The sequence below is a fragment of the Dermochelys coriacea genome, chromosome 27, assembly GCF_009764565.3.
Source record: "Dermochelys coriacea isolate rDerCor1 chromosome 27, rDerCor1.pri.v4, whole genome shotgun sequence".
NCBI classification, from domain to species: domain Eukaryota; kingdom Metazoa; phylum Chordata; order Testudines; family Dermochelyidae; genus Dermochelys; species Dermochelys coriacea.
The window spans coordinates 8029338-8055512 of record NC_050094.1 but is presented as its reverse complement, the minus strand read 5'-3'; the positions used below and the strand labels follow the sequence as shown (position 1 = coordinate 8055512).

The 26175-nt window shown below is 43.9% G+C and overlaps 1 protein-coding gene across 11 annotated transcripts in view; it reads right to left on the bottom strand.

Annotated features, from left to right (window-relative positions):
• The window catches only part of KANSL1 (KAT8 regulatory NSL complex subunit 1), a 184084-nt gene that overhangs the window by 10372 nt on the left and 147537 nt on the right, over positions 1-26175 (bottom strand). For 4 of the 11 annotated variants that reach the window (XM_038385927.2, XM_043503459.1, XM_038385929.2 and 1 more), the window contains 7 exons: positions 21933-22037; positions 16097-16212; positions 13406-13601; positions 10352-10517; positions 5443-5628; positions 4389-4540; positions 293-411 (listed from right to left, as the gene is read on the bottom strand). In XM_038385927.2, coding sequence (XP_038241855.1) covers positions 293-411; positions 4389-4540; positions 5443-5628; positions 10352-10517; positions 13406-13601; positions 16097-16212; positions 21933-22037 — 1040 coding nt within the window. Of the gene's footprint in view, positions 1-292; positions 412-4388; positions 4541-4832; positions 4995-5442; positions 5629-10351; positions 10518-13405; positions 13602-16096; positions 16213-21932; positions 22038-26175 lie in introns of all 11 variants that reach the window. The other 7 variants (XM_038385923.2, XM_038385915.2, XM_038385920.2 and 4 more) reach the window with 3 other exon arrangements.

Genomic DNA, 26175 nt, shown 5'->3' with positions numbered 1-26175 from the left:
AATATACCAGTGCATGAGCGTGGCACTCAAGGGGGCAGCGCAGCCGACTCTACGGATTCCGCGAAGGCAAAAATCTCTTACTGCGCATGTGGGCATGCTCTCACCACCTACAATGGAATCCACTTGAGAGGTGGAAAATCATTGTCCTGAACAGCACTAGCAGCCATGTGGAGAGCTCCAGTAGGAGCAAAGTTTCATGACTATTCCATTTCTGACTATGCTACACTTTCGACAGAGGAAACGGGAACGGGCAGCACTATACATGGAGGCTGGGGACGGACCGAAGACATACCTCGGTGTGAGGATTTCTTTGTATTGTAGTTTCTCTACACGAGTTGTTGCAGCAACAGACATTGGGATGACAATGTTATTAATATCAAAGGAGCTTTCGCCTCTCCTCCTCCTTGGCTGCTGCAAAACAAAAACAAAAAATGGTGAGGAAAGTGAGGGGGGACCTCAGGTTTCAACCCGGTGGGGCTGCTTCTCTAATGAGCATCTATCAGTCTCATAACTGAAAAGTTTCTAATGTGAATTGTGCACTAGCGAGGGATGCCAGATTGATGACCTTGGAGCAAGGCTGGGGCATGTACAAGGACCAAGAACAATGCACACTACAGAAATTTAAGTTTCAATACTACCCCAGAATGCCTCACCGAAGGCTGCCTTTGGAGTTAGAGGGGAATTGAGTCTCCTTGGTCCATTCAACCTTTCTGCAGAGTGTGCTGACAAGGAGCCCAGCAAGGGCTAAAATGTGGAGAAGGTTTGTACAATGCGGATACCCATCTGCTTTAGTGCCCCCTCCCAATCAGGGAGGAGAGCAGTTAGCAGGGAGCCTGGCCTACGAATAAAGAGCACTGCATTCAGCCAAGCTGTCAATTCCAACACCTTTCACCAGCAGGTTTTTTTATTATTAATATTAAAAAGACAAACAACGCTCCTGCATTTAACAAGAGGAGCCAGAACGGAAATTCTAAATGGGAAAAGCCATAGCTCCCATCTATATTTCTGTTCCTTTAACATTCCACCTTCCCTGCAGAGATAATTCCACTCATCAAGTGCATGTATTTTAAAGGGAAAAATTTACTCTTTTTACAAAATGATTTTTGAACTACAGCCGTAGCTCTTTACTACACTTTTCAACATGTGCTTCAAGAAATTCTAGTGCTATTTAAACCTGTATCCATCCTGGTTTTAAGAGGAGGCGACTATGGCACAAACAACAGTTAAATGCCCAACTCCCACTCGAAGTCAATGGCAGCTGAGTGCTTAATGCCCTTTGTGCCTATGAAAATCTCTCCCAACATTCAGGTACTTGCTATACCACTGAGCAGGTCTTTCGCAAACTGGTAAAACACTTGATTCTCAAACTTCGCAACTCAACTTCATATCCCCTTTACAAAGAGGATTTGCAATTTACCCTTTTATCTGTCTCCTCCATTCCCCATTGCATGGAACATGTGGCTTTTACTGTGAAAATTAAGTCATGCAGGCAACTGTAATGACACTGGATAAACACCACAAGAAAATAATGAAAGTTGCTTTGAGGTGCTTAGATGAAATGTGCTGCAAAAGCATAAGCATTAGGGATTAATGAGCCTCACAGAATCATATAAGGCAGCTCAACAGGACTGCTACCTACATGAAAAAACTGTCTCAGGATTTGTTTAAAACAGTCATGTGACAAACATCTGGCGATTTCTATTGTTTACCTCCTCAGAGATCAGTACTGAGGTGTGAAGCAATGTTGACCAATCAGAGAGCACATGCAAATTTAGGTTAACTGACTGGACTAAAAGTCACATTTATCCCCTGGATCTCTCCTGCCCCTTTGGAATTTTAAGTTTAAAGGTAGAAAGCTTTACACTTTGGATATTTGTAGACAAAATGGAGAGATTTCTATTTCTGATGGAAACATTCAGAATATACTCGAACTAACAAGCAGACTCTGAGTAAGTATAGCTTTTGAGAACAAGATTCCTAGCAAGGCTAAGGATTATTTGCAAGATTCCTAGTAATTCTAAGGACTGGGGGGAGGATCAGAGGTCTAAACGGACATAAATTCACCACTTGTTCTGAAACTTGCAGGTCTTTCCCACACTTTGTTAGTTTAGTTCATGGTACAATTAAAAGAAAACGCCCAGAATTTTCAGACGTCAGCTCATCAAGCACTGACATAACCAGGCAACATGGTGATGTAGCATCTCCACAATGCTTTAGTCCCAGGGAACAAATAAAGAATTAAGTTCAACTCTAAAAGAGACCAAAAGCCAGCAGCAGCCAGCATTAGGAACATTCAAGTTAGGCAAGCCACCCCTCAAAAAGCTTTCCTATTCCTCAAGTGCAGCCCAGGATCTGAGAAGGGCAAGGGATGACCTCAATGAAAAATAAGTAGCCTTCACAGAATTCTATCACAGAAGTTAATGGGTGCTCCCTGCTTCTAGCACACCCCTAAATTATTTTTGGAGGCATAGATGTTTCTTTGGCCATGACTTTATCCCAGCTGCCAGAGATGGCAGGGGGTAAACCCAAGGGCAGATGGCAATGGTTTGATGTGCAAAAGGGAAAGGCAGGAAAATTGAACCTAATGCTTCAGACAGACTGACTGCTTGATTGTCTATGGATTCCTTGCCCTGGAATTTATTTGTAGAATATCTCCTGCAATAAAAAGGTATCATAAAACTTACTATTCCACTTTGACTATCAACGAGAAAGACTTGAGTTAGTTCACAGTGAAATAAATGGCTGGGCCTTTGTCCACTTCCTAGTAGACAGGTATCCTCACAATAATTCCCAAAGCATGCCTTCTCTACAAACTCACCACAGGTCAACTTGGCTTTAATCAACAATCTGTGACAAATGGAGAGAAGAGACTGGCAATGTCAATGGCTGAGGTGAGCAAGGAATCCAATCACAAGTAACACGAGGAGTTTCTACGCCACTAGGACACAGTTGTAAAAAAAATATAAAAAAATAAAATAAAAAAAATCTTTTCTCCAACTCCAAAGCATCTACAACATCCTAACCACCCAAACTATTCTGGCTGGTAGGATGCTTTATAAACCCAGAGCAACTAGTTCTGTCCCAGCAGTTCTACAAGCGGTCCATTCAATCTGAGACCTCTACATGTCCTAGCTAGTGCACGTTTGTGACAAATGCTTGGGACCTTTATTTGGAGGGGATTTTACTGCCTCACTTGGAGAGGCATGCTGCTGGCACCAATCATACAAGCTGGGTCAAAAAACTCAATCAGAGACCTGAACAAAGGCTAACCATAGATGCTAAATGTTTTGCTAACCATGATCTGTTCTAGAACATTCCCTGTCTGGGCACAATAAACTGAGGCAGTGAAGGAAAGGCCAATTCCAACACCTCATTCTCAAGTTCCATGGCCCATTTCCAGTCATGCTTCAGACTGGATTATGGCACCGAAGATGCTAATTACAGAAATGGACAGAGGCCAGCTGTCCTTGCTGATGTTGCTTAATAGTTCAGCAGAATTCAATACTGTTCATCATGAGGTCAATAGAACATCAGGATCTGAGAATGGCTGGAATCACATGGTTCTAATCTTTCCAGTCAAGCTATTCCAGCAGTTAGTGCTGGGTGAAGGTTCCTCTCCAATGTGAAATCCCCAAAGGGCCATATCCTGCTTCCTCTTCAATATTTTTGCAAAACTGAAGATCACAAGAAGATATGGGCTACAGAGGCTGTTGTGGTCTATCTGACTGGGTACAAGGAAAGAGGAAACTCGTGATTCCTGACTCTGCTAGTGATTCACTGTGTGAAGCAGTTCAAGTCTCTTCATCTCTCCGCTTAAGTCTCCCTACCTGTAAAAAATGGAATAATGCTGGCCCACCTTTGTAAATCAGTTTGAGATCTACAGATGAAAGAGCATCATAAGTGGACATATTTTGCTGGCATCAGCATACTGACACCCAACTATGTGCCTCCTTCCCATCAGATTTAATCACGGCCATCCCCAGGCTCTCTCAAAGACTGGGACTTGCACTAAAGATGAAGCTCAACCTATGTAAGACAATTAAAATTATTTGGCAGAAGGAAGCATTGAGAATATTGAAAAATCTAATTACTCCACCAGTTGAGAAGGGTCAACCAACCAGGGTCAATCTGAGAATCTTAAGATTACAATTTGCTTTTAGAATCCCAGAATTCACTAGTGGCTAGCAATACTGTTAATCTATGGCTGACTCTCAGCCCCAGCACTGGGAACCGAACCACTGAGTAAATTCAGACACTAATACTTGAACTGTTCTTTCTATCCAGAGTAGAGGGAAACCTGGATTGCTGAGAGCCAAGCAATCTCCAGAGCAGGATAGCAGCTCAGCAACCCCTCCAGATGCATGACCATGCCCTGATCAGATACTTACAGACATGCTAGAGGTGCCCTGTGAACTTGTGCTGGCAGGAGCAGAACTTTCAGAAGATGTGGACAGCTGCCGCACTATGGGGCTGTGGGGCATAGAGGTTGCAGTCGCTGATAGGTAACTTGGGCCTCCGACATCTGTGTGATGCTTTAACACTACAGGAGAAGGAGAAAAATGGACAATGACATTAACAAAAAAGGTTGCACCACATGCTTAGAAATTAACCATCGAGGACCACTGTGCATGAAGTAGAAGCTTCCTCTGACTGCAGTTGCCAGCTTTACAGGCCCTGGGGGAATAAGCTGTTAGAGCACACGGGATAGCTGCAGTAGTGACAGCAGCTCCTTTATTCCCAGAAGCAGCACACTCCCCTTCACCAAGGGGAAAGAGGATGGGAATGCAGCAAAGCCCAAGCTCCCCCCATGAGACCTGGCTGTGGGAGCCTACCTTCGCTTCTCTCAGGTGAGTAGTCCCACAATTGCTTTGTGTCATGTGCAGGAGGCAGGGTAAGTGAGCGCTCTGGCACTCTCTTGGCCTTGGGCACAACCATTAGATCATCTAAGGGCTGCCTGTGTGCCTTGTTTGGTTGGATTTTGTGATGTGAGCACTCTGAGGAGGGGAACAGAAAAAGAGCTATGAAATGTCTGCTTTCCCCTCTCTTTCTGTTAGCACAGGAGATACAGCCAACACTGGAGATCCGGATGGGTCAGGGCTCCAGCACCACCAGGGACTGGGCAGATGCAGGTAAAGCAGTGAATCCCTTTATTACTGCCTACGCCAGGAAAACACTGACCAGGAAGTCACAGATTGCGCAGGGAACAGCACCTATGACACTTTGACCCAAGTTGGTTCACACCTGCACACACCTCAGCTCCATTTTAGGTTTTGCAATATAATTGCCTCAAGCCCAGACTACAGCTCACCCTGAAGAGGGCGATCATACACACATTTCTTCTTCACTGCACTCATTTAGGACATTCAGAACATTAGCAGGATTAGCTGGGAGTTTACAGACAGACACTCCTGTACTAGTTTGAGGAAAAAAGTGGATACTTACTGGCTGCAGTGAAGAAGGAGTTGACCAGTTTGTGGCGGTCCTTGCGAGCAGGGTCAGACAGGCTACTGGCAGACATGGAGGCTCTATGCTTGAGTGAGAGCTTTTTGGGAGGTTTGATTTTCTCATAGGGCTTGCTCTGCCACTGGGATTTCAGCATATTCTGGAAGTGCAGGCTCGTCGGCACATCTGCAGATAGGTACAAAGCAACAACCAAGTCATGCTAGAATTCAAAATGCAGTAGTATCCTCTTCTTGTGCTACTACCCAGGAGAGAGACCACAATACATCTATTCTGAATTATGATTCCAAGCTGTTGACTCCATCCTCATGCTCAAGGGGAGGTTGTGATTTTGGGAGACAGGGCCTTCAGCCTCAATCTCAGAGCGAAGCACATTCTTCTGTCCATGACAAGGAGAGGACCAGGCTCCTGCCTATCCCACCAGGACAGGGGTCCAGTGCCTTTCCGCATTCCGTCTCACCTGCCCGTCGTCCTCTTCCTGCCAAGAAGTTGCAACATAGCAGCAGCAGCACACCAGAATTTACACTGGGAAGGGCAGGAAGGGGAAGATGCGACTTACATCCTCAGTTCAGGGTCAAGACATAAGAAGGGACACATCCTTTTCAAGGACAAAGGCCTAAAAAGGAACCCACTTGGGAAAGTCATTTAGTTTGTCGTCACCAGAGTAGCCAGCCACTTTAATTCTATAAGCCACCAACAATGAGGGCTACCATGGCTCTCCTAACCCTAACAGTTGAATACAGAAAAAAAGCAGACCCAAAACAAGTCAACTGGCTAAATGCTAAATAAAATGCATCAGTTTTATATGCTATCCAGATGGTCTATCAATGTTGTAAGCTACCGGAGAGAGCACCTTTTAAAGAGAGGGGCTCTGAGGTTAAAAGTACCCCAATGCTGTTCTCCAGGGAGAGTTTTATAATGGGATAGCTCATCTGCCAAGACACTATACACAGCAATGTTTTCAGCATAGGCATGAGTTGTGCAGAGCAGCTGCCTAATTCAGGCAGCAGGTGCTACACTGTGCACCAGCTGGATTTCAAGGACTGTGCAAAGCAAAACTCTTTGCACTCATCTAAGCTGGAGGTGCAAAGTCCTGGATCACCACCATGACCTCTGCATTTGAGGAAAAGTCACCTGTTCCTGGTCAGTCCTAACTGAAGGAAGGTAGTGCAGGCTGCTGCTGCAACCCAAGAAGCCCAGAGCAGCTGTGAGGATCCAGCAGGACATAGCCCAGGCACATCAGTCTGGCAAAAGGTGGGCATAAGCCATCAACACCCGGTATCCATCCCTCAATTGCTGTCCCAACAACAAGCAGCAATTTCTTATGTGGCTTGTGACACAGCTCTCTCTCTCATCCAGATTATATTCTGGTAAACCACTGACATTACCCCCCTCCCCATCTCTCAAATGGAGGCAATAATTACTTATCCATCTATTGTGGTTCCACAAGCCCATGGGGACACAAATGCGCAGGTACACTCCCACCCCATTTCCAGCATATGCCTTCCGCTCCATCCCAGGATGTGTATACACACACCCGTACATCCATGCCTATACACATGCAGTCTCAACATAAAACGCCTGCCTCACAACTATGCAAAGACACAGTCCTGGCGTAAGTCCATTAGCCCAACCCAACACATACTCCAGGCTGTTCTTCTCACAACCTTCTCCTCCCATGAAAGTCACCACCACCATAGCGTTTCAGGAGACACTGCCTGAATTAACAGAAGCCACCATTGAGGGAAACACTGATGAAGTTATACAGCACTTTACTTGCACAGACAAGTTAGGCTTATTAGGAGACACAGCTGTCCCTCCCCAGCTAGCAGAAACTCACCACCAGGCTCTGGCTTTGGGATCCCAGGTGACCCAACTTCCCCCTTATCAATGGTTGCTTACAGCCTCAAACTTTGATTTGGTCACCAAAAATTATAACACATGGTTGCAGAACATCCTGCATGACATGTCTGTTTTGTGCCTCTGGGACACCAGTTATCAGGGTTTCTTTCATCTCTCACAGCACAGCAGGAAAAGCCTCAGCCTGAACAGGAGAGAGATGTCTAGGAGGCAACAACTTGGTGTTATCCATGAGGAAAGAAGCTTGCATCCCAGGCCACTAGGTATACCTGACATACACTGTCTGTGTCCCATCCATCTGGGATCCTGCTATATCAGTGGCAGAACACCTGCACCTTGCTTCAACCAAAAGGGAAACAGTAACTGCTAGGTACCTCATTGTCTCAGGGACTAACCCCATCACCACAAGTGAAAGTTCAAATACTGAGGCCAGAGAGGAGCCACTGCAATACTGACAGGAGAGCAGGAAGGGCCAACATCCCTTCCTCAGATTAAGGGGACACAGCATTTTCATAATAAGAAAAGAAGAACTTGTGACATCTTAGAGACTAACAAATTTATTTGAGCGTAAGCTTTCGTGAACTACAGCTCACTTCATCGGATGCATAATGCCTTTGATGAAGCAGCTAAGATCAGAGCTGAGCTCCCTTCCTTGCCCCCACAGGACTGACCAGCTATTTGAAATCTCTATATTCCACAGATTAATTATTTCAGTGTCTAATTGGAAGAGAAGAGATTTCATACAGGGCTTGAATCTTGAAGGCCTCTGCTTGAACCCCTATTAGAATTCCCATCATCCCCAATGAGTTGGCATGGTAGCCCAAGCAGAGGCTGCCAATCTGACCCGAGGGCGGGGACAAACGCACACGATGCATGTGTAGGCTGGACAGCAGGACAGAGCCAACTGGCTGCAGGGTGTGGGCTGGAGTTTGTTATTAATAGCAGGAGCTTGAGTTCCAGGGAAAAACTGCTAGAGTGGTGTTCAAATAATCTGACAGTTAAGGCTTCTGGTTTAGCCTATTTGCTAAGAAGTCAGGGAAGTAATGATGTGATGGCAGCTGTCCTGCCATAAGTGACACCGGGGCATAAATGTGTTAGCACAGGCATGCCCCATGCAAAACCATGAGGAATAAAAGTAGTCTTAAACAGGAAGCCAAGAAGGCTGCATTGTGGGTTTACTAAACTGATTTGCCTACATGGACATAACATATACTCTCTTCACTTGTCTCTCAATTTATTCCAAGGCTTGGAAATTTACTTCAATTTTTAAAAATTGGTCTGCTCCTACAGAGAGTATTTGATTTAATAGGGCTTCACACTGGTTGCACTGCAATCGTATTGCAATCTATTCTACACATTTTCTCTTTCACTGAACTCAATGCTGCAGGTCTCTTGGGGACCAGCAGATGGCGATCACACTGTGCATTTTTAAACCCAAGTTAACATCCTTGTTACCAAGGTTATTACATCATCTGAAAATTCCCAGACTGAAATCCAATGAACCAGAGAAACTGAAAGGACAAAGCACCTATGAAGCAGCACTGCAATGGGTTAAAACCCACCATATATATGCCCGCTTACCAAAAGTGTAATGCGATCCACCTCTTCCTGAGGTGCCTGGCAGTGCAGGCCTTGGCACACTATGCTAGAGAAGCCCAGCTCCAGGTGCCAAGATGTTAAAGGTGTCAAAGGGAGTTGGACTCAAAATGAGAGCTTGAAAGAGACAGCCAGTTTAAGTCAAGATGTTGACAAAAAGTTCTATCTTGTCAAGTTCCTCCAAATCTCATGTATACAAATGTACCATATCTATACAGCCAATTCAGGAGGGCTATATCATGTTTTTGATAGTGAACACAGTGAAAATAAGAGAGAGAACGAACAAACAGCTAGCCTGGTTGATGACACTCGTCTTAATTCTGTGACCTTGAAATCTCTTTCTCAGCTGGGAAACTGTGATGCAGACAAATAATATTTAACCAGATTTCCCTGCCCCCAACAGCCCACCTTCTTTCAGGTTTTGAGAGGATTAAAAAGCCAGCCTGTGGGATAAGCAAAGGAGGTCACATGTATCTGAGCACTGAGGGCAATCTAAATTAAGACAAATGGTCAGGTTTTAAATGCGTTAGTAAACATGCTTGAACATAGTTTTAAACAAGACTGTGCACCTAGTGTAGACAGGACAAGTCATGTTTAAAAATGTTAACTGGTTTAGGTCAACCCTATAAATACGGGATTTACTGTATCAGACTGTTGGTGTCTAGCTGAGGCAGATGACTGATACACAATAGTTTTTTCAACTTCTTCTGAAGTATCTGGCCTACTGTGCAATAGAGTAGATGGAGGAAAGAAATTCCTTCATGTTTATACCCTGAAGCATGAAACTTAAGTTACTCTTCTCTTAGCACCCATAAATACATAAAAAGGCTTCAGTCGCAAGCTCTCATTACCCAGCTGTACACTAACCTCAAATTCAAATCGTATCACAGATGATTTGCTGCTGGCATAGACAGTTAGTTCTTCTAACTAAGACAGTCTCTTCTTTTGATATAAATGATCAAACTCAAATACATCCTCCAACTGGTTTATAAAATATGGTCAGTGTAACCCTCAAACTCTGATGCAAGGCTCCCAATCATCAAACTTTACTTGCTTTGCTCTCTATTCTCACAAAGCCGGGCTCCAGAGCAATGTTCTCACAAGGACCGAGTATACAGGTGCAAGCTCACCGCAGTGTGGATTCAAGGTATACTGCTTTCCTTTCACCTTTGCACTCTGGGGAGTGCCATCCCCCATAAGCCACTAACAGCTGCACATACTTCATTCCAATGGACGTAACTAGCACATTCCCACTTCCTATGCAAAGTGATGAATATCTAAACTTCTGCAGCAGAGCAGAGTGGGCAAGTTCACAAGCGGCTGGATTATGGTAGCACCAAAGTTACCCAAAGTATTATTCGTTTTACACCCTTCGGTATTTCTCTCCCTATACCTCACAACTTCACTGTGCGTTTCATTAAGTGGCTGTGCTTACCATCTGGGAATGATAGAACAGGGTGAATACATGAGTCCAGCTGGGAGAGGCGCTCCAGCAAAGGGGCTTCATACTGGATTTCCGGAGATATGGAGCTTCGAGTGCCACAGATGGCACACAACGGGTTCACATCACAGCTACATCGCACCATGCTGTTACGATGAACCTAGACCCCAAGGGAAAAAAAAATGTCAATACACTTAACTCAAAGAGGCTGATCTGTCTACACCCACTCATTCCACATGCAACTCTTAGGCAATTTGCTGAAAAATCCTGGAGGCTACATCCTTTTTACACCAAATAAGAGCCACTGGCCTTGCCTAGACTAGGAAAAAAAGCACTTCCCCCAACCCTAAATCAAGCTTTAACCACCAAAAATCCTACTGAACACCAATATAAAATACAGTTTAACACTTTTAGCAATAGCTCAATCAGCTAAAATTGGCTAAAGATATTTGACACCACTGTAGACAGTTTAAGGAGGTTTTCAATCAACTTAAGATGGGTCAATTCATCTAACTCTATAGGGGAAAAACACACCTTTCTTTCTAGCCTAGACAAGACCAGCATGAGAAATGGCTGTGCCAAGTTGACACTTACAGGTAAATCTTGACAAAGAAAAGGGATGTTTTCAATAAGGGATGTTTTCAATCATGTTAGCTCAATTAAGCTGGGTGTTTCAATTCACAGATATACAGATTATAACACCAGAAGGAACCACGATGATCACCTAGTTTGACTTCCTGCATGACACAGGCCACAGAACCTCTCACCCTGAAAGGTCTAAATCAAGCCTATAACTTCTCTGAGTTATGCCAGACATTTTAGAAAGCACCAGTCTTGACTTAGAGTTCAAGTAATGGAGAATCCACCACCTGCCTAGGTATTGTTCCAATTGTTGGTTAACCCCTCTTAAGCATATGCACTTTGTTTCTGATCTCAGATCGGAAGCTGAAGTTAGACAATCATGACCTTGTTATGCTTTTTTCTGCTAGATTAAGGAGCCATATATACTAATCAGAAATCTCCTTCCCACATAGATACCTATGGGCAGTGATCAAGTCATCTCTGAACCTTCTTTCAATAGGCTAAAGAGATTCAGTTTTTTAAATCTCTTACTATAAGGCATGTTTTCCCAACTTTGAATCATTCTTGTAGAGCTCATTCCTAAACCCCTTCCAATTTTTCAGCATCACCTTTCAAATATGGACCCCAGCACCAAACAGTACTCATACAATGATCTCACTAATGCTGTACCCCGATGTAACACCCCTTGCTCACTTCTACTTGATATTCAACATATACATAATGTTCAAGGGACAAATTAACACTCTTAGCTACAGCACTGCACTAGCAGCTCACATTCAACTGGTTATCTACCATGACCCTTAAGTTCCTTTCAATGTCACTGCACATCAGGTCACAGTCTCCCATCTTGTAAGCATGACCTACATTCTTTGTTCTGAAAGGTGCATCCTTGCATATGGCTGTATTAAAACATGTAATTAAAATGAACCCACCTCCCCAACTGAACCAGATTACTCTGTATACCTCATGTGTCCCTATCAGCATTTACCACTTCAATTTCAGTCATCTGCAAGTTTTACCAGCAATGATTTTATTATTTTCATCCAAACCATTGATGAAGGTATTGAATAGCATTGGGCCAAGAACAGATCTTTGCAGAACCCTCTAGAAATACTCACAACTGGATGACTAATCTCCATTTACACTTGTGTTAAGCTAATTTGATTGTGCTAACAACTGAAACATGCCCTTTTCGCTCATGGAAGTAGCACCTAACTGAGCTAGTTCTCTAAATTCCAGCCCCCTGAAGACTTCCGCTCCCCCGTAGCTCACTAGACTTGTAACCGCATGGTAATGCAGTTTGGCTTGAAACCCTTTTTACTTAGCAGCAGTGAGAATGGTTTGTCCTGTCTTTAATCAGGAGAGCAGTACAGAGTCCAACTAAACTTCTGGCAAGATTGAACCCCCAGAGAGATTCCCATACCCCCACTGTTAATACAACCCTTTATACTCCAGTCGGAATTGTTTGCTATGACCACAGGAACACGTAGATGGTGATACTGCTTTACAAGATGCCTTTCCATTTTACTTACCCAGAAGACTACATAACTTTTTTTAAATGAGCTACGATATCCTCTCCATACAGAAATGGACTTCACTTCCCATTCTTCTCCAATCCTACATCCTAGCCATCTTCCCTCCAGGGGAGGGCTAGACATAGCTCTCTCCAGAGTTTGGGTCAGCTACAAGAGAGACTGAAGAGTGAAGCCTTGCTTTCCCCACATCAGCTCACCAGGGAGCAACAGCTCCTTTCACTGCTGTGGTCAGCAGTAGAAACAGGAGCACTGGAGGAGGAAGAGGGCAAGGGAAGGCAAGACCATGTGGAAGAGAGTATGAAAAAGGAAACAATACAGGAATATAAGACATTCATATGTTTCAGGGCTGAAGGTAACAGCAGTCAACAGTCAGCCCAGCAGCCCATGTGAAATATTATATATGGAAGACAGTGTTGTACACATGGCACAACTTTTAAGAAAGCAGGTAACAATGCTTGTAAGTTAAGGTTGCCTGACCCATTACATTTTAAATTGCTTATAATGTTACCAAACTTCTAATAGTTTGGATTGAAATTTTCCATGTTGGGTATCTGCCTCTGGCTTTTTAAAGTTTCAGCTAATGTTTAATAAAAGGTGCTCATGATAAGATTCCTGCCCAAGTAGTTATTATCTCCTCTTCCCTGACACAAGAGTTGCAATTATCACAATAAATTAACGGAAAGGTTATGTGGTTTCCCTCTAGCATCTACAACAGCCTATAGCCTCAATGTCTTCTGTTAAAATTGTTTGTTTTTTGAAATGTCTTAGATCAACCCTCATAAAAGCAGCAAATACTCGTACATCGGGGGATAAAGGATTATTTCACAGCGGTGGAAGTACACCACTAACTACTGCGTCAAGACTTCAGTTCTCTCTCGAGTCACACACACATCAAATAAAGATGAGCAAGACGACACCAGTACACACTGACCTTTTTGGAGAGGGGTATGATGTTGCTAGGTCGAACGAGCCGTCGCTTCTTGCAGCTTAGTACTGGGCGGGTGCGAGCTGCTACACAGGTTCCATCAGAAGGAGTAGAGACCATGTTCAGTCGCTGCTTTTTATGCAACAGCTCTTCAACATCTGTGCCATCTCCCTGAGCATGTTCTGCCAAGCCAGACTGAAGACTGTCCAAGAGCGTAAGAGATTTAGAATATTACACATTTTTATTAATTTGAACTGTGCAGTGAAAAGATGCCACCCAAAGATCCTAACTAGGCTCACAATTCTGACCTCCACTTCAAGTGGCAAAACTGAAGTATTTTAAGAGGGCTCTCAAGCAATTAAAAAAATTAATCGCACTGTTAAATAATAATAGAATACCATTTATTTAAATGTTTTCTACATTTTCAAATATATTGATTTCAATTACAACAGAATACAAAGTGTACAGTGCTCACTTTGTATTTATTTTTGATTACAAAAATTTGCACTGTAAAAAACCAAAATAGTATATTTCAATTCACCTAATACAAGTACTGTAGTGCAATCTCTATCATGTAAGTTGAACGTACAAATATAGAATTATGTACCAAAAACTGCATTCAAAAATAAAACAAACGATGTAAAATTTTAGAGTCTGCAAGTCCACTCAGTCCTACTTTTTGTTCAGCCAATTGCTCTGACAAACAAGTTTGGTTATAATTTACAGGAGATAATGCTGCTCAATTAACTGAGTTAATTGCGTGAGTAAACTGTGATTAATCGACAGCCCTATATTTTAATTGTTTGACACTGTTCCCTTTTCTTTTCCTCCCATCACCTTCCAAATTAAAAAAAAAAAAGGTGTTAGTACTCTTTGGTCTGCACTTTCCTAACTAAAATCAGTGGTGAGAATTACACACAATTCCACCATGATATTTCAATCCTGGCATGCAGGATCCCCTGAAATTCCAATCCTGAATCTCTTGAAATACTGGCAGATTATCTGTAATGGGCCTAAATGCCACTGGGCACTAGGTTGAGAAACAAATTCATTGGAACTGATGCTGAGAATCTAGACATGAACCCCTAATCTGATCTCCACTACAAAATTGTACCATTGCAATCTTCACCAGTGTGACTGAAATGGTTCAATGGTGACATTAGCCTTCCTGTTTTAGATGCATACAGAATACCATGTCCACACATAGCACCCCTGCAGTAGCAGCACATTGTGTGTACCTATCTTAATTCCAACACAACACCCATCCACTGGCCAGAACAGTTTTCTCCTCATTAGAACATAATGCTTAAGTGAAATACACTGCTCTCAAATGTAGAGCTTTGATGACAGAGCTAACTGCAGGCATATCAAGGCATTTTGTTACTGTACAGGGATAATCAATTGCACTAAGCCCTTTCTATCCACAGCATATCGATATAAGAACAAAGGCAATGGTGCTGGAAACACCTATGAACAACTGCAAGCACTTGTGAGTACTGCATGCATGGCAGAGATTTCCAACAGTGCTTGCAATATTAAAATTCTGTGGTGTAGACAAGTTACCTAACATTAAATCCTGCTATGTTCGCTTAATGACAACAGCTCTAATGTAGATGTATTTGAAGTTTAATTAAGACCTTGGTATGCGATTGCTCAAACTACGCAAGTTGCAATGGTATTCAAAAAAACCTGTTAAACAGTTTTGCCAGGATTGTTTTACATCATACTTGTTGCACAGTTCAAGGCAGGGAAAGATTATTTTTTTCAGAATGGTGTTCTGCCTAATTACACTACAGACCAATTACATCTAGGTCAGGGGTGGGCAAACTTTTTGGCCCAAGGACCACAGCGGGGTGCAAAACTGTATGGAGGGCTGGGTAGGGAAGGCAGTGCCTCCCCAAACAGCCTGGCCCCCATCCTCATCCGCCCCCTCCCTCTTCCCACCCCCCGACTGTCCCCCTCAGAACCCCCAAACCATCCAACCCCCCCTTCTCCTTGTCCCCTGACTGCCCCCCCTGGGACCCCCCATCCCCAAACCGCCCCCCCGGTATCCCACCCCCTATCCAAGCCCCCCTGCTCCCTGTCCTCTGACTGCCCCAACTCCTATCCACACCCTCGTCCCCGACAGACACCCTGGGACTCCAACACCCTATCCAACACCCCCGTTCCCCAACCCCCCCAGAACCTCTGCCCCATCCAACTGCCCCCTGACTGCCCCCCCAGGACCCTCCTGCCCCTAACCGCCCCATCTGCCCCCCAGGATCCCCATCCAACACCCGCCCGCCTGTGCGCCGCCGCCTCCTTACCATGCCACTCAGAGTGGCAGGAGCTTGCAGCTCCACTGCCTGCACGGCAGCATCACTATGGAGGAGGGGGAACAGTGGGGGAGGGGCCGAGGGCGAGCCTCCTGGGCCAGGAGCTCAGGGGCCAGGCAGGACAGTCCCACGGGCCGGATGTGGCCCGTGGGCTGTAACTAATCTAGGCAGTTAGTCTAACGCATTGTTTCTGAGTGCATCTGTAATTAGATTAGGTGTGGGACTTAAGCAATATCAGAACCATGAGAGGCTATAACCATGCCTAAACAAGGTTTAACTCAGTTACAAACTTTAGAGTGGGTCAGGCCTAGTTCATAATAGGGTACCGCCAACATCACTGAAGGCATAAACCCTCCCCAGGCAGCCCATGCAAACATCTTACCTGTTAATAACTCCATTGACAGGTCTCAGAGCTCCACAGGCTTTGGAGGGAAGGGATTCTGGAGTATTTCCAGCAGATGTACCAAGATTCACTACTGGCTGGGAAATGGAAGCACCCTACAGAGAGAAAAGAAAAGGACACAATGGATAAAGGTTTCCCACATAGCCATGTAAATTTTCCTCATCTCTACCTCTGCACCACCAGCAGAGACCACAACAATGGGCTTCCACACAGAACTTCAATTCCAGGAGGTTTCACAAACCAGCACATTCCACAACACAGAATTGAGACTGAGGAGGAGGATTCTCCAAGGTTTTCCTCCGCGGCCAGAACTGCTCACCTGCAGTTCCCAGTGTGCAAAGCCGAAAGGATTTCCGGTTTCCTCAGGCAGTTATAGGCAGGCAAAGACTGCCTTAGTGGCCAGGAGCAAAGCAAACCAAGAAATAAGGTCCTATTAGGAAGATTTTAACATTATGCCTCACTGCAGTGCAATAATCACTTGTGCAAACTACCCTCACACTCCAGTGATCTGCAAACCTTTGAAGTTCAGAGGCTTTAGATCATGTGAGCTGCCAGAATCACTGTGAGGCCCCTTCTACATTAAGGAAAAAGGACCAAACATACAAATGTATCTGCATTGTGAGGCACCTAAACCCCTTTGTAAATCTAGCCCTAAACACGTTTTTAAACACTTTAAAATCTTAGTGTACATAAGGCAGTTGGGTTTTGCACATGCTGGAAGGTTGTCTCACTACAGCTACTACAAATGCCTTGTGTGTACTAGCATTTTAAAGGTGTTCACACACACTGTTTTTCTAAGTGCAGTCCAAAGAGAATAAAAAGCCGTCAGCCCATGATACCCTGAAGATCCCTAGTAATAGGCTGAGGAATCCATTTGAAGGTATCAGAAGGAATTTCCTCTTGGGAGGGGATGACTCATTTTCCCCATGCTCATCTGGCCCCTCGACTTCAATGTCCTAAAGTCTGTTTTTGTAAGCCCATGAACTCTGAAGCAGAATCTCCATGGAAATCCCCCTGGAAACTCACAGCAGTTCTCCCTCTGAACTTCTGTGCAACTTGTCCATTCATTCCCAGTAAGGAAAGGGATGAACTGAACATATGGGGGTGGGGGCAGTTGAGGAGGTGGGGAGTTAGGGTGGGGTACAGGAGAGAATGTTCCATGCGCCAAGAGGCAGAATTGCTCCTTTATACTAAGCAAGGGGAGGAAAAAGAGTTGTTACCAATGTATTTTATTTTTGGTGTGCTGCACCTTGACATTTCTGGATCTCTGAGAGGACAGCAACAGGCTGCCATTTCACTCAGACCTGCTGCTAGCTGGCATAAAATCACACACACTGAGCCCTCGAATGGAGACTATTTTTGTTCTTTGTTGATTTGCTTACGCCAGGATAAAGGTAATTCAGACTGTAGTATGGGTTCTCTCCATGTATGGCACATAAAGGGAGTGGAGTGGAGGTAGCAACAGCAGCCTGCTCTGCACTCTAGGCACAGAGGCAGTGTTGTTCCAAGGGGCCTAGATTGGGAGGAAGCAGAGCTAATAAAGTTGTCATGATTACAGCTCAGAAAAAAGTGGACTGGAAACCCAGAAGGAGGAGGAGCGCCTAAAAAGCAGGAACAATTCTCTAGCAGTCAGTCCTTAAGGCTGCATTAATCACATATTTGTGTACTTGCGGGGGGGAGGGGGGAATATCTGCTCTCTTAGGGCTATGGATGATGGATATTCACTGCAGCTGTGGGTATCTAGGGGTGCTGGCCGACTTCTAACACCATGCAACTGGTTTGTATCCTTTCCTAGTCTGTTTTTTAATCTCTTGCTGCTCTACTACCACTAGTAATGGCCCATTTTGGGTGTGAAAGTCTGGAAACATGGATACTTGCCAGTGCTGGCACCACTGCAAGAGTCAGCCATACTGTAACCCCTGCAAAGGCCACCTCTTTGCATTTTTCACTGGGAGTTTGCAAACCATGGGGCTTCACATGGTGCTGCAGAGGCTACACAACATTTCATTCCTATATATCCTTGTAGATCACAGATCTGCTCTAATCTCTTTGTTTAGATCACTCCTCTCAGCCGACCAAGGTTCTGATGATTCCCCTCTGCTGGGGACAAACGCATCACCGAAGTCTTAATGTATCATCTCCTTTGCTGGCAAGGAGGGATCACATTAAGAGCATGTCTACACTGCATCTGAGTGAGCCTCCCAGCCCAGGTAGACAGACTCCTGTTAGTGGGGCTTGCAACTAATGCACTACAAGTAGCTGTGTAGCTATTGCGGCTCAGGTGCCAAAGCCCATTCCTCACTCCCTCAGGCTTGAGAGCCTGAGCGTCAATGTCCAAGCAATGCCTACACAGCTATTTTTAGTGCCCAAGCCCCACCAAAACAAGTCTGTGGACCCAGGCTGGGAGGCTCACTTCCAGACGCAGTGTAGACATAGTTCCAAGTGTCTGAACTAGCTAGAAGGAAAGGAGAGACATAGGGCAGAATAATTTCCTCCCTACAATTGTCTTTAGATCCTAACGCTATCCTTCACATCACTTGTATTTTCAGACAGCACATTTCCAATCCTGAAGTGGAAGCTACCCGAAGGAATTTCTAGGTCTTGTGTGTAAGCCTTCCCCTCCCTGCTAGTATAATGAATTCCTCCTAGGGATTATCAGGCAACATTCCACACATCCTGCTCAGTGCCAGAGGACGCGTGATCACACACCACACTCTTTCCATTGGTCAACACCAGCTGGAACATCCTGGGGCCCCACACATTGGCCAGAGATGACGACTTTGAATGAAAGAAGAGACCCAGACACTTCGGAATGATTGGTGATGGATCCACTCTCCGGCCCACTTTTATACACCATCTCTTCCTCATGCAGCTTGCTCTGGGTGTAGCCAAAGAGGATGGTATTCCATGCAGCCCTCAGGGTGCAGAGATCGTAATGCAGATCTCTGGGACCTGGCCTGAACAGAACAGCTACAGTGTATCCTGAAAGAGGACTGAGGAGGGGCACCAGACAAAGCTGCTCTCCTGATAAGAGTTCCAGCACCACAGGAATGTGCTCTAGACTTGTTCTCTAGTTCTGTGCAAGCCAAACCTCTTCCTGACTCATCACCCCACCCTCTGTGAACAAGTGTAATTAAGCTCATGAATAATCCTGCAGGGGGAGGATAACTGCTTGGTGCCTAAAGGCCACATTTCCTATGGCTGACGCCCTCAGCATTATCTCCAACAGCCAGGCAGTCAGAACTAAACAACAGGTAGGAGGCTGGTAGAGAGCTGCACAAAACAGCAGAGTGGGGATGAGAAGACAACTTCAAATGGGGCCCCTACATGGAAGTGATAAGGATGAGTATTTTTACTGCCAGGTAAGAGCTCTGCAGGACAGCAGACTTTGAGGTGTACGCTCCAGCAGCGACCACATGCCTGTTTTATGCAAACAGCAGTCTCAGAACATGCTTCATTATTTCTTAGCAGCTATTTGTACTACTGTAGCACGCAGGAGGCCCAACCAAGGACCAGAGTTCCATTGTGCTAACACTGTACAGACAAACAAAAATTGATCATCATCCTGAAGAGCTTACATTCCAAGCAAAAGAAGAGACAAGTGGACACAAAACTGAGAATTAGTGAAACAAGGTAACAAACAGTAAGAGGATTACAACCAGTCTGTTTCAGTGGTACCAGCACACCACCTGACTAAAGAGGCCTCACAGCAGGGGAGAGTTTTAAGAAAGGCTCTGAAGGAAGATAATGAGGTGGCCTTGTCAGCTTGTAGATGTTTATGTAGAGAGCTCCTTCATAGGGTCAGCACTGGCACCTAAGTTTTCTTTTTCCTTTTGGAAAGCCAAACTGCCATTGACGTATTCTCAGCAACAATTCCTGATTTAAACAAACAATCTAGAACAAAATGAAGTCTTCCTACCACTGTTAAACTTTACTATTTATCTTAGTCTTCAATCTGGCATTGACTGGTTCTCTGAAGTAACAGGAAACTCATCACCGCATGGACTTGCCTTCTCTGAAGGGATCACAGAATTCTGTTCTATTGTACGTCTGTTGTTCCCCACCTATTACTTGGCAGTCATGAAAGGCGGTAAATAATCACTGGTCAGAGCCAGCCACTGTATGATCTAAAGCACCTTCAGTTATTCCAGTCCCATATCCTTACACTACTCTGCTAGTGTACCTCAATACCCTGCTATTCTGGTCCTTAGCAACTCCTGTTAACTGTAGCAAATTATGTAGTTAAGTTTTATGATGAGGTGAACTGTCCTTCAAGGACTAACAAGAGACCCCAAACAAATGTATTTGAATCCCAGTCTCAAGAGGTGAAAATCTAGTACAAGTTACCTATAGCACCATCTGTGCTTTATAGATCAGATTTCAGAGTAGCAGCCGTGTTAGTCTGTATTCGCAAAAGAAAAGGAGTACTTGCGACACCTTAGAGACCAACAAATTTATTTATAGATCAGACTGTCAGTAATTTGGTATCCTGTCCATTAAGGATTGGTATTGGTCCATTATCTGTAGGCTTTGCAAAATTAGATTTTTTAGCAATATTTTTGACAGATGACATCAATATTTATTTTTAAGTTTTTAGATTTTTAGCAATTTAAATTTTCACTTTGTGGGAAATTATGCCCCCATGTCAAACAATTATTTAAACGACAGCAGAGACAGAATCAAAATGATAAACCCTTGTAACCATTAAAATGCAAACTGTCAACATAATATGCCAAAATATACAAAGGAAATAACTTTAAAGCAAACTAATAAATTCTCGAGATGGATTTTTTTCTTATTTCACCTATTTAGTAACATTAGAAGCTTTCAAAAGAGGAGGTCAAAATAATTGGAAGTTGTCTGTTTTGGGAGCCAAATTCCAAAACTGTGGCAACAAGAAAACATTGGTTTTATTTAATATTCACTCCTCCAGAAGGAGCTCGCTAAACTATGGATGCTTAAAACCCACTGCCTCATGCAGGCAGAAATATTAATCTCTTCTGTGAATTTATATTTTTGCTCCAGTTTTAAACTTACCAGCCCCTATCAGCAGATACACTAGGGTAACCACCAGTATGAGGAGCTAGAGGAGGTCAGTCCAAATGTAGCTCACAGCACTGTAAAGCAGTTTGCAAAACCTCATCTTTAATATGTAGGTATTTCCATAAATGACTAGAGGATCAAGTTAGGCCAGCCTACACTGCATGATGAAACCCATAGTCTCTATGGCCTACATTTCTGTATTAAATAATAAATATTAAGCTCTTCATATAGTTCCCATCCACAGATCTTATAGTATCATTTATTCCCATTTAGTGGGTAGTGAAACTGAAGCACAGATTAATAGCCACTTTTTCCACAAGCGTTCACTAGTTTTGTGCCCCTCCATCTCTGGGTGTGCAATCAAGACATTTTTGCTAGATGGAAGAAGGTCTGAGAGAATAAATTTCATGTATTTAGAGTGCTTTTCACTTGTAAACCACTATATAAACGTTAACGTTTATTACAAGGGTCTCTCAGGGGAACCCTGTTCAAAAAACATGTCCAAATCACCATATCTGTTAAACCCAGACCCCCTGAAAAAACCCTCCTCAGGCATCAATTCTCCAGTAAATCCCCACTTAGAGGCCTCATTTCAGGAGGCCTATGAAGTGGGAGCTAACCAAACTGTGCACCACTCCTTAAAGAGCTTCCAGACACCACGGTCTAAGGATCTGTCTTCCAGGACACACTCCCAAAACAACATGCACCACCAGTATTTGCAGACATGTATCTGTAGTATCTAGTTGTGTTTCTCTCGATCTTTGGCACTTACCAGTCTGTCAGTCCCGGGCTCCAGCTTAACTTCAGCACTAAGGGGATGGGATGCATCATCTACTGCAGTATCTGGGGAAAACGCTTCACCAAGGACTATCAGCCCCTAGAGGAAAGAAAAATATAGGAATTATTACTGTTGCATGGTGGATGGATTTCTTCGGTCTCATGTCTCTTCCCCTTCTTCACACTCCAGAAACCTAAACCATCACACCAGGCTTGCGTGTCCACAGCATCATTCAAACAGGATGCCAAACAGAATCCCTGCTTCCTAGATTTTCATGTCATCTAAGCTAAACTGGTGTAGATCCCATGGCTTTGACCCATCCATAGCATACTGTTAGCTTCCTCTCAGGCACGGCTGCTGAAATGCTGCCCCCTCATATATGCAGTGCATCAGAGAGGAGGAGTCAGCTAGCTGTGAGCAAGTACAAAGAGAACATTTCAATGGAGTGGAAAGGGAATCGCTTCTTGTAATAAAGAAAAAGTGGAACCTCCATCAAGCCAAGTAAAAGGGGAGGCAAAGTCACAACTGTGCCAATGCAAAGGCAAGAAACCCTGGCTAAAAACCCCACAACCAACTAGGAGCTAGGATTTTCATCAACTAGGATTTTCACCATGGATGCTGCATTCTCAGAGATCAATACAGGAAAGAAACACACGGATATTTAAATAATCATCAGCAGCTACAAATCCAGTAGGGCATGGCAGGGTGGAGAGGGTTGTTTTATCAGGGTTCTAATGATGTCTATTCTCTCCTGTTTTTTCCCCCTTTTACCCCATAACACTTGGGGTTTAATCAAAGGCCAGAACTATTCTACCTCTATGCTTAGCAGACGCTAATCATTCATCATGACTATACGTGCATTAGGAATTGACAGAGATGACCTATTTAACATTCACGGAGGGTGGGGAGGGAAGAAACCTTTTGGTAAGATCTAACTGGGAAATAAGAGGGGGAGGTGAGGTACAAGGACATTAGCTCCTATATGTGCCACACATACCCCAGGTAAACATAACAAAGGTGACAACAAGAAAAAAACTGGAAACAAAAGGATAACAGTAGTGAAGGGGCAGCAATAACAAACAGAAGGATGATAAAGCTGGTGAGGATAGTGGGAGAACATGGAGAGCCTTAAAAGCATAAATATACTCTGAGGTGAAGGCAAACTCGGACAATGGTCATCTTTGGTCATGGAGGTGACTGGTCCTTCCTTAGGATGCAGGCAGGGCTACGTGGAATGAAAACACTGGACACAGATCAGCCACCTGAAGGCCCCAGAGGCTGCACTACGTGTTGCCACACAAGCAATCTGAGCTCTTGTTTTCCAGGGACAAGTCAAGGCCATTAAGGCTAGGGAAGAACAAAAATGCCCCCAAGTCCAAAGAATAACTGTGTGGCCATGAGCATGGTCCCTTATTTTTGCTATGTTATTTATTTTTTTTAACCACACACTTATACTGGCTGCATTTTTCCACATCAAAACTCAGGCCCAAACTTCACTGCCATCGTTCCTCCTTCCCTGCACTCCTGGATCCTATGCCAATACTTGGATCTTCTTCCAGCCTCCCTAAATGTTGATCTACCCAAAGTGACCCATCACTTGCTGTAACCAGTTCCAAACCCACCCAAGGTTGGGAACCAGCAGCAGGGAGGTAGGTCAGGTAGAGGAAAACTGGCAATGGTGAATGGTGTGTTAGAAATCCAAAGGAAGTCTTTCTTCTCCTAGCACTCATGGATTTGGGTGCCCTTTGTTTTGTTCAGGGAAAGCAAAAGTGAGGAGTCAGGGAAAGTCAGAGTTATGAAAGGCTTTATTAATCTTCAGTTCATCCTGAAGAACACCACAAGAGGATGATCAAAACTGTTCTGTGCATTCCAGGAAAACTGCAGTGATCAGCTTGAGCACCTTGGATACTTATTAATAGTAACGGATTTGAATTTTTTTATATCAATCATTTCATTCTCAGTACCTGAATAATCTCTCAGTTGAACCTGCCATTGTACTGTTATCAGACTGAGCTTCTCTGTCTTGTATATAAAAGAGCTTTAAGAATGCAGCTCACCATGTGGAATGTAGGGGAGAGAAAGCTACTATTTTAAAATAAAATTTGATGTTTTAAAAACCTTCATTTAACACTTTTAAAGTATAATCCTGTTTTTTTTATGCTTCCATACAAGATATTTATTGCCAACTCTGACCTTACATTCACTCTCAGGCACTATATCCTGAATTGGGCTGTGGGAATTGGCTAGATTTCTTTAATCACAAACCTATGTAATTTATCACACTATCAGAAGGGCACCCTTCCTTTAGAGGGTTGGGTATTTTATTTTACTTTTTCAAACCTCAATGATTTACTCTTCTTTGTAATAACAGGTAGGAATTAGATCATTAATTGACATTACAGTTCAACTCCTCTTTAAAGCAGAAAAAGCAAAGGGAACCACGTGAGCTTTAACAGGGACTTAGAATTACTTTTTTTTTTTTAATTATTATTATTAAAGCACCCAGAAACATGCTAGGCACTTTACAAACAAGAAATTTGATGGTTCCTCCTCACATTTACTAGTTAGTTGGATTACTTCTTCCCTGTGCAGGTTTTATTAATAACTATGGGATTAACTGGAACCCATCTGTACACCCAATCTGAGAACATGACATTTCCCAGAAGCATGGTGCTCATACGCCTATAGTATCAGCCAGCCTTGGACAAGATGGTATTGGGTGGGAAAGGGGCAGTAAAATGCGGAGTTGTATCAGAAGAGCCACAGTCTTAGACTGAGCTCCTCACACAGAGATTGAAGTCACCATCTTCACACCCTAGTATAAATCTGATCCACTGAGCTAGCCCAAGCTTTAACAGGAGATGCATATGTGGAAACTGCTGCAATCACTTTTTCTAGCAACAAGCTCCTCCCAATAACTGTTTCAGAATGATGCCCTTCCAACCATCATCCATAACAAAATTCCTAGGTTTCTTCCAGATTGGCAACTCCAAATGGGCCACATAACTGTGTGTGGGGGGGTGGGGGGTTACACTACCACCATGACCACTAAGCAACTAGACTAAGAATAGACATAGTATAACAAACCCATGTGTCTGAACTGAGAAACCATTTGAACACAGAGTGCAAAGGTAAAAATTACTTCCGCCCCTACCTGCTTTCCAAGAAGCAGTTTTACTCAACCTCTTTACACTTGAGTCAAGCCTGTAAAAGCAAACATTTTCATGCAAAGATCTTAAAAAACTTAAATTATGCCTTACTACCCCATGTGAGATCTCTTGCAAGTAAGAAAACTTGAGAGAGAAAATTCACTGTCTGTCTCCCCCCTCCCCCCCCCAGCAGAGTACTCTTATCAGTAGAGCCAGTACACTACTGTTGCAAGGAGGGGCAAAAATTTTTGAAAAAGAATTTGCCTGTGTGCCAACAGCTATGTTCATGGGGAGCATTATCATTTTCTCCAACTTGAAAAACCTAGCAGTGGGAGAGATGCCCGAGAAGGCTTTATGAAATGAAGACACACATATTATGCAGTTTACTTCATAAGCACATTTCCCTCCCCCCCAAACATAATACGCAGACACAATATGTCCAAAATGAAGATGTGACACTGCAGCCCATATTCTTCATAGTTGTGCGAAAGGGAAGGGAGTCCAGGAGAGCTGGCTGTATTTCAAGGAATCCCTGTTGAGGTTACAGGGACAAACCATCCCGATGAGTCGAAAGAATAGTAAATATGGCAGGCGACCAGCTTGGCTTAATGGTGAAATCCTAGCGGATCTTAAACATAAAAAAGAAGCTTACAAGAAGTGGAAGGTTGGACATATGACCAGGGAAGAGTATAAAAATATTGCTCGGGCATGTAGGAAAGATATCAGGAGGGCCAAATCGCACCTGGAGCTGCAGCTAGCAAGAGATGTCAAGAGTAACAAGAAGGGTTTCTTCAGGTATGTTGGCAACAAGAAGAAAGCCAAGGAAAGTGTGGGCCCCTTACTGAATGAGGGAGGCAAGCTAGTGACAGAGGATGTGGAAAAAGCTAATGTACTCAATGCTTTTTTTGCCTCTGTTTTCACTAACAAGGTCAGCTCCCAGACTGCTGTGCTGGGCAACACAAAACGGGGAAGAGATGGCCAGCCCTCTGTAGAGATAGAGGTGGTTAGGGACTATTTAGAAAAGCTGGACGTGCACAAGTCCATGGGGCCGGACGAATTGCATCCGAGAGTGCTGAAGGAATTGGCGG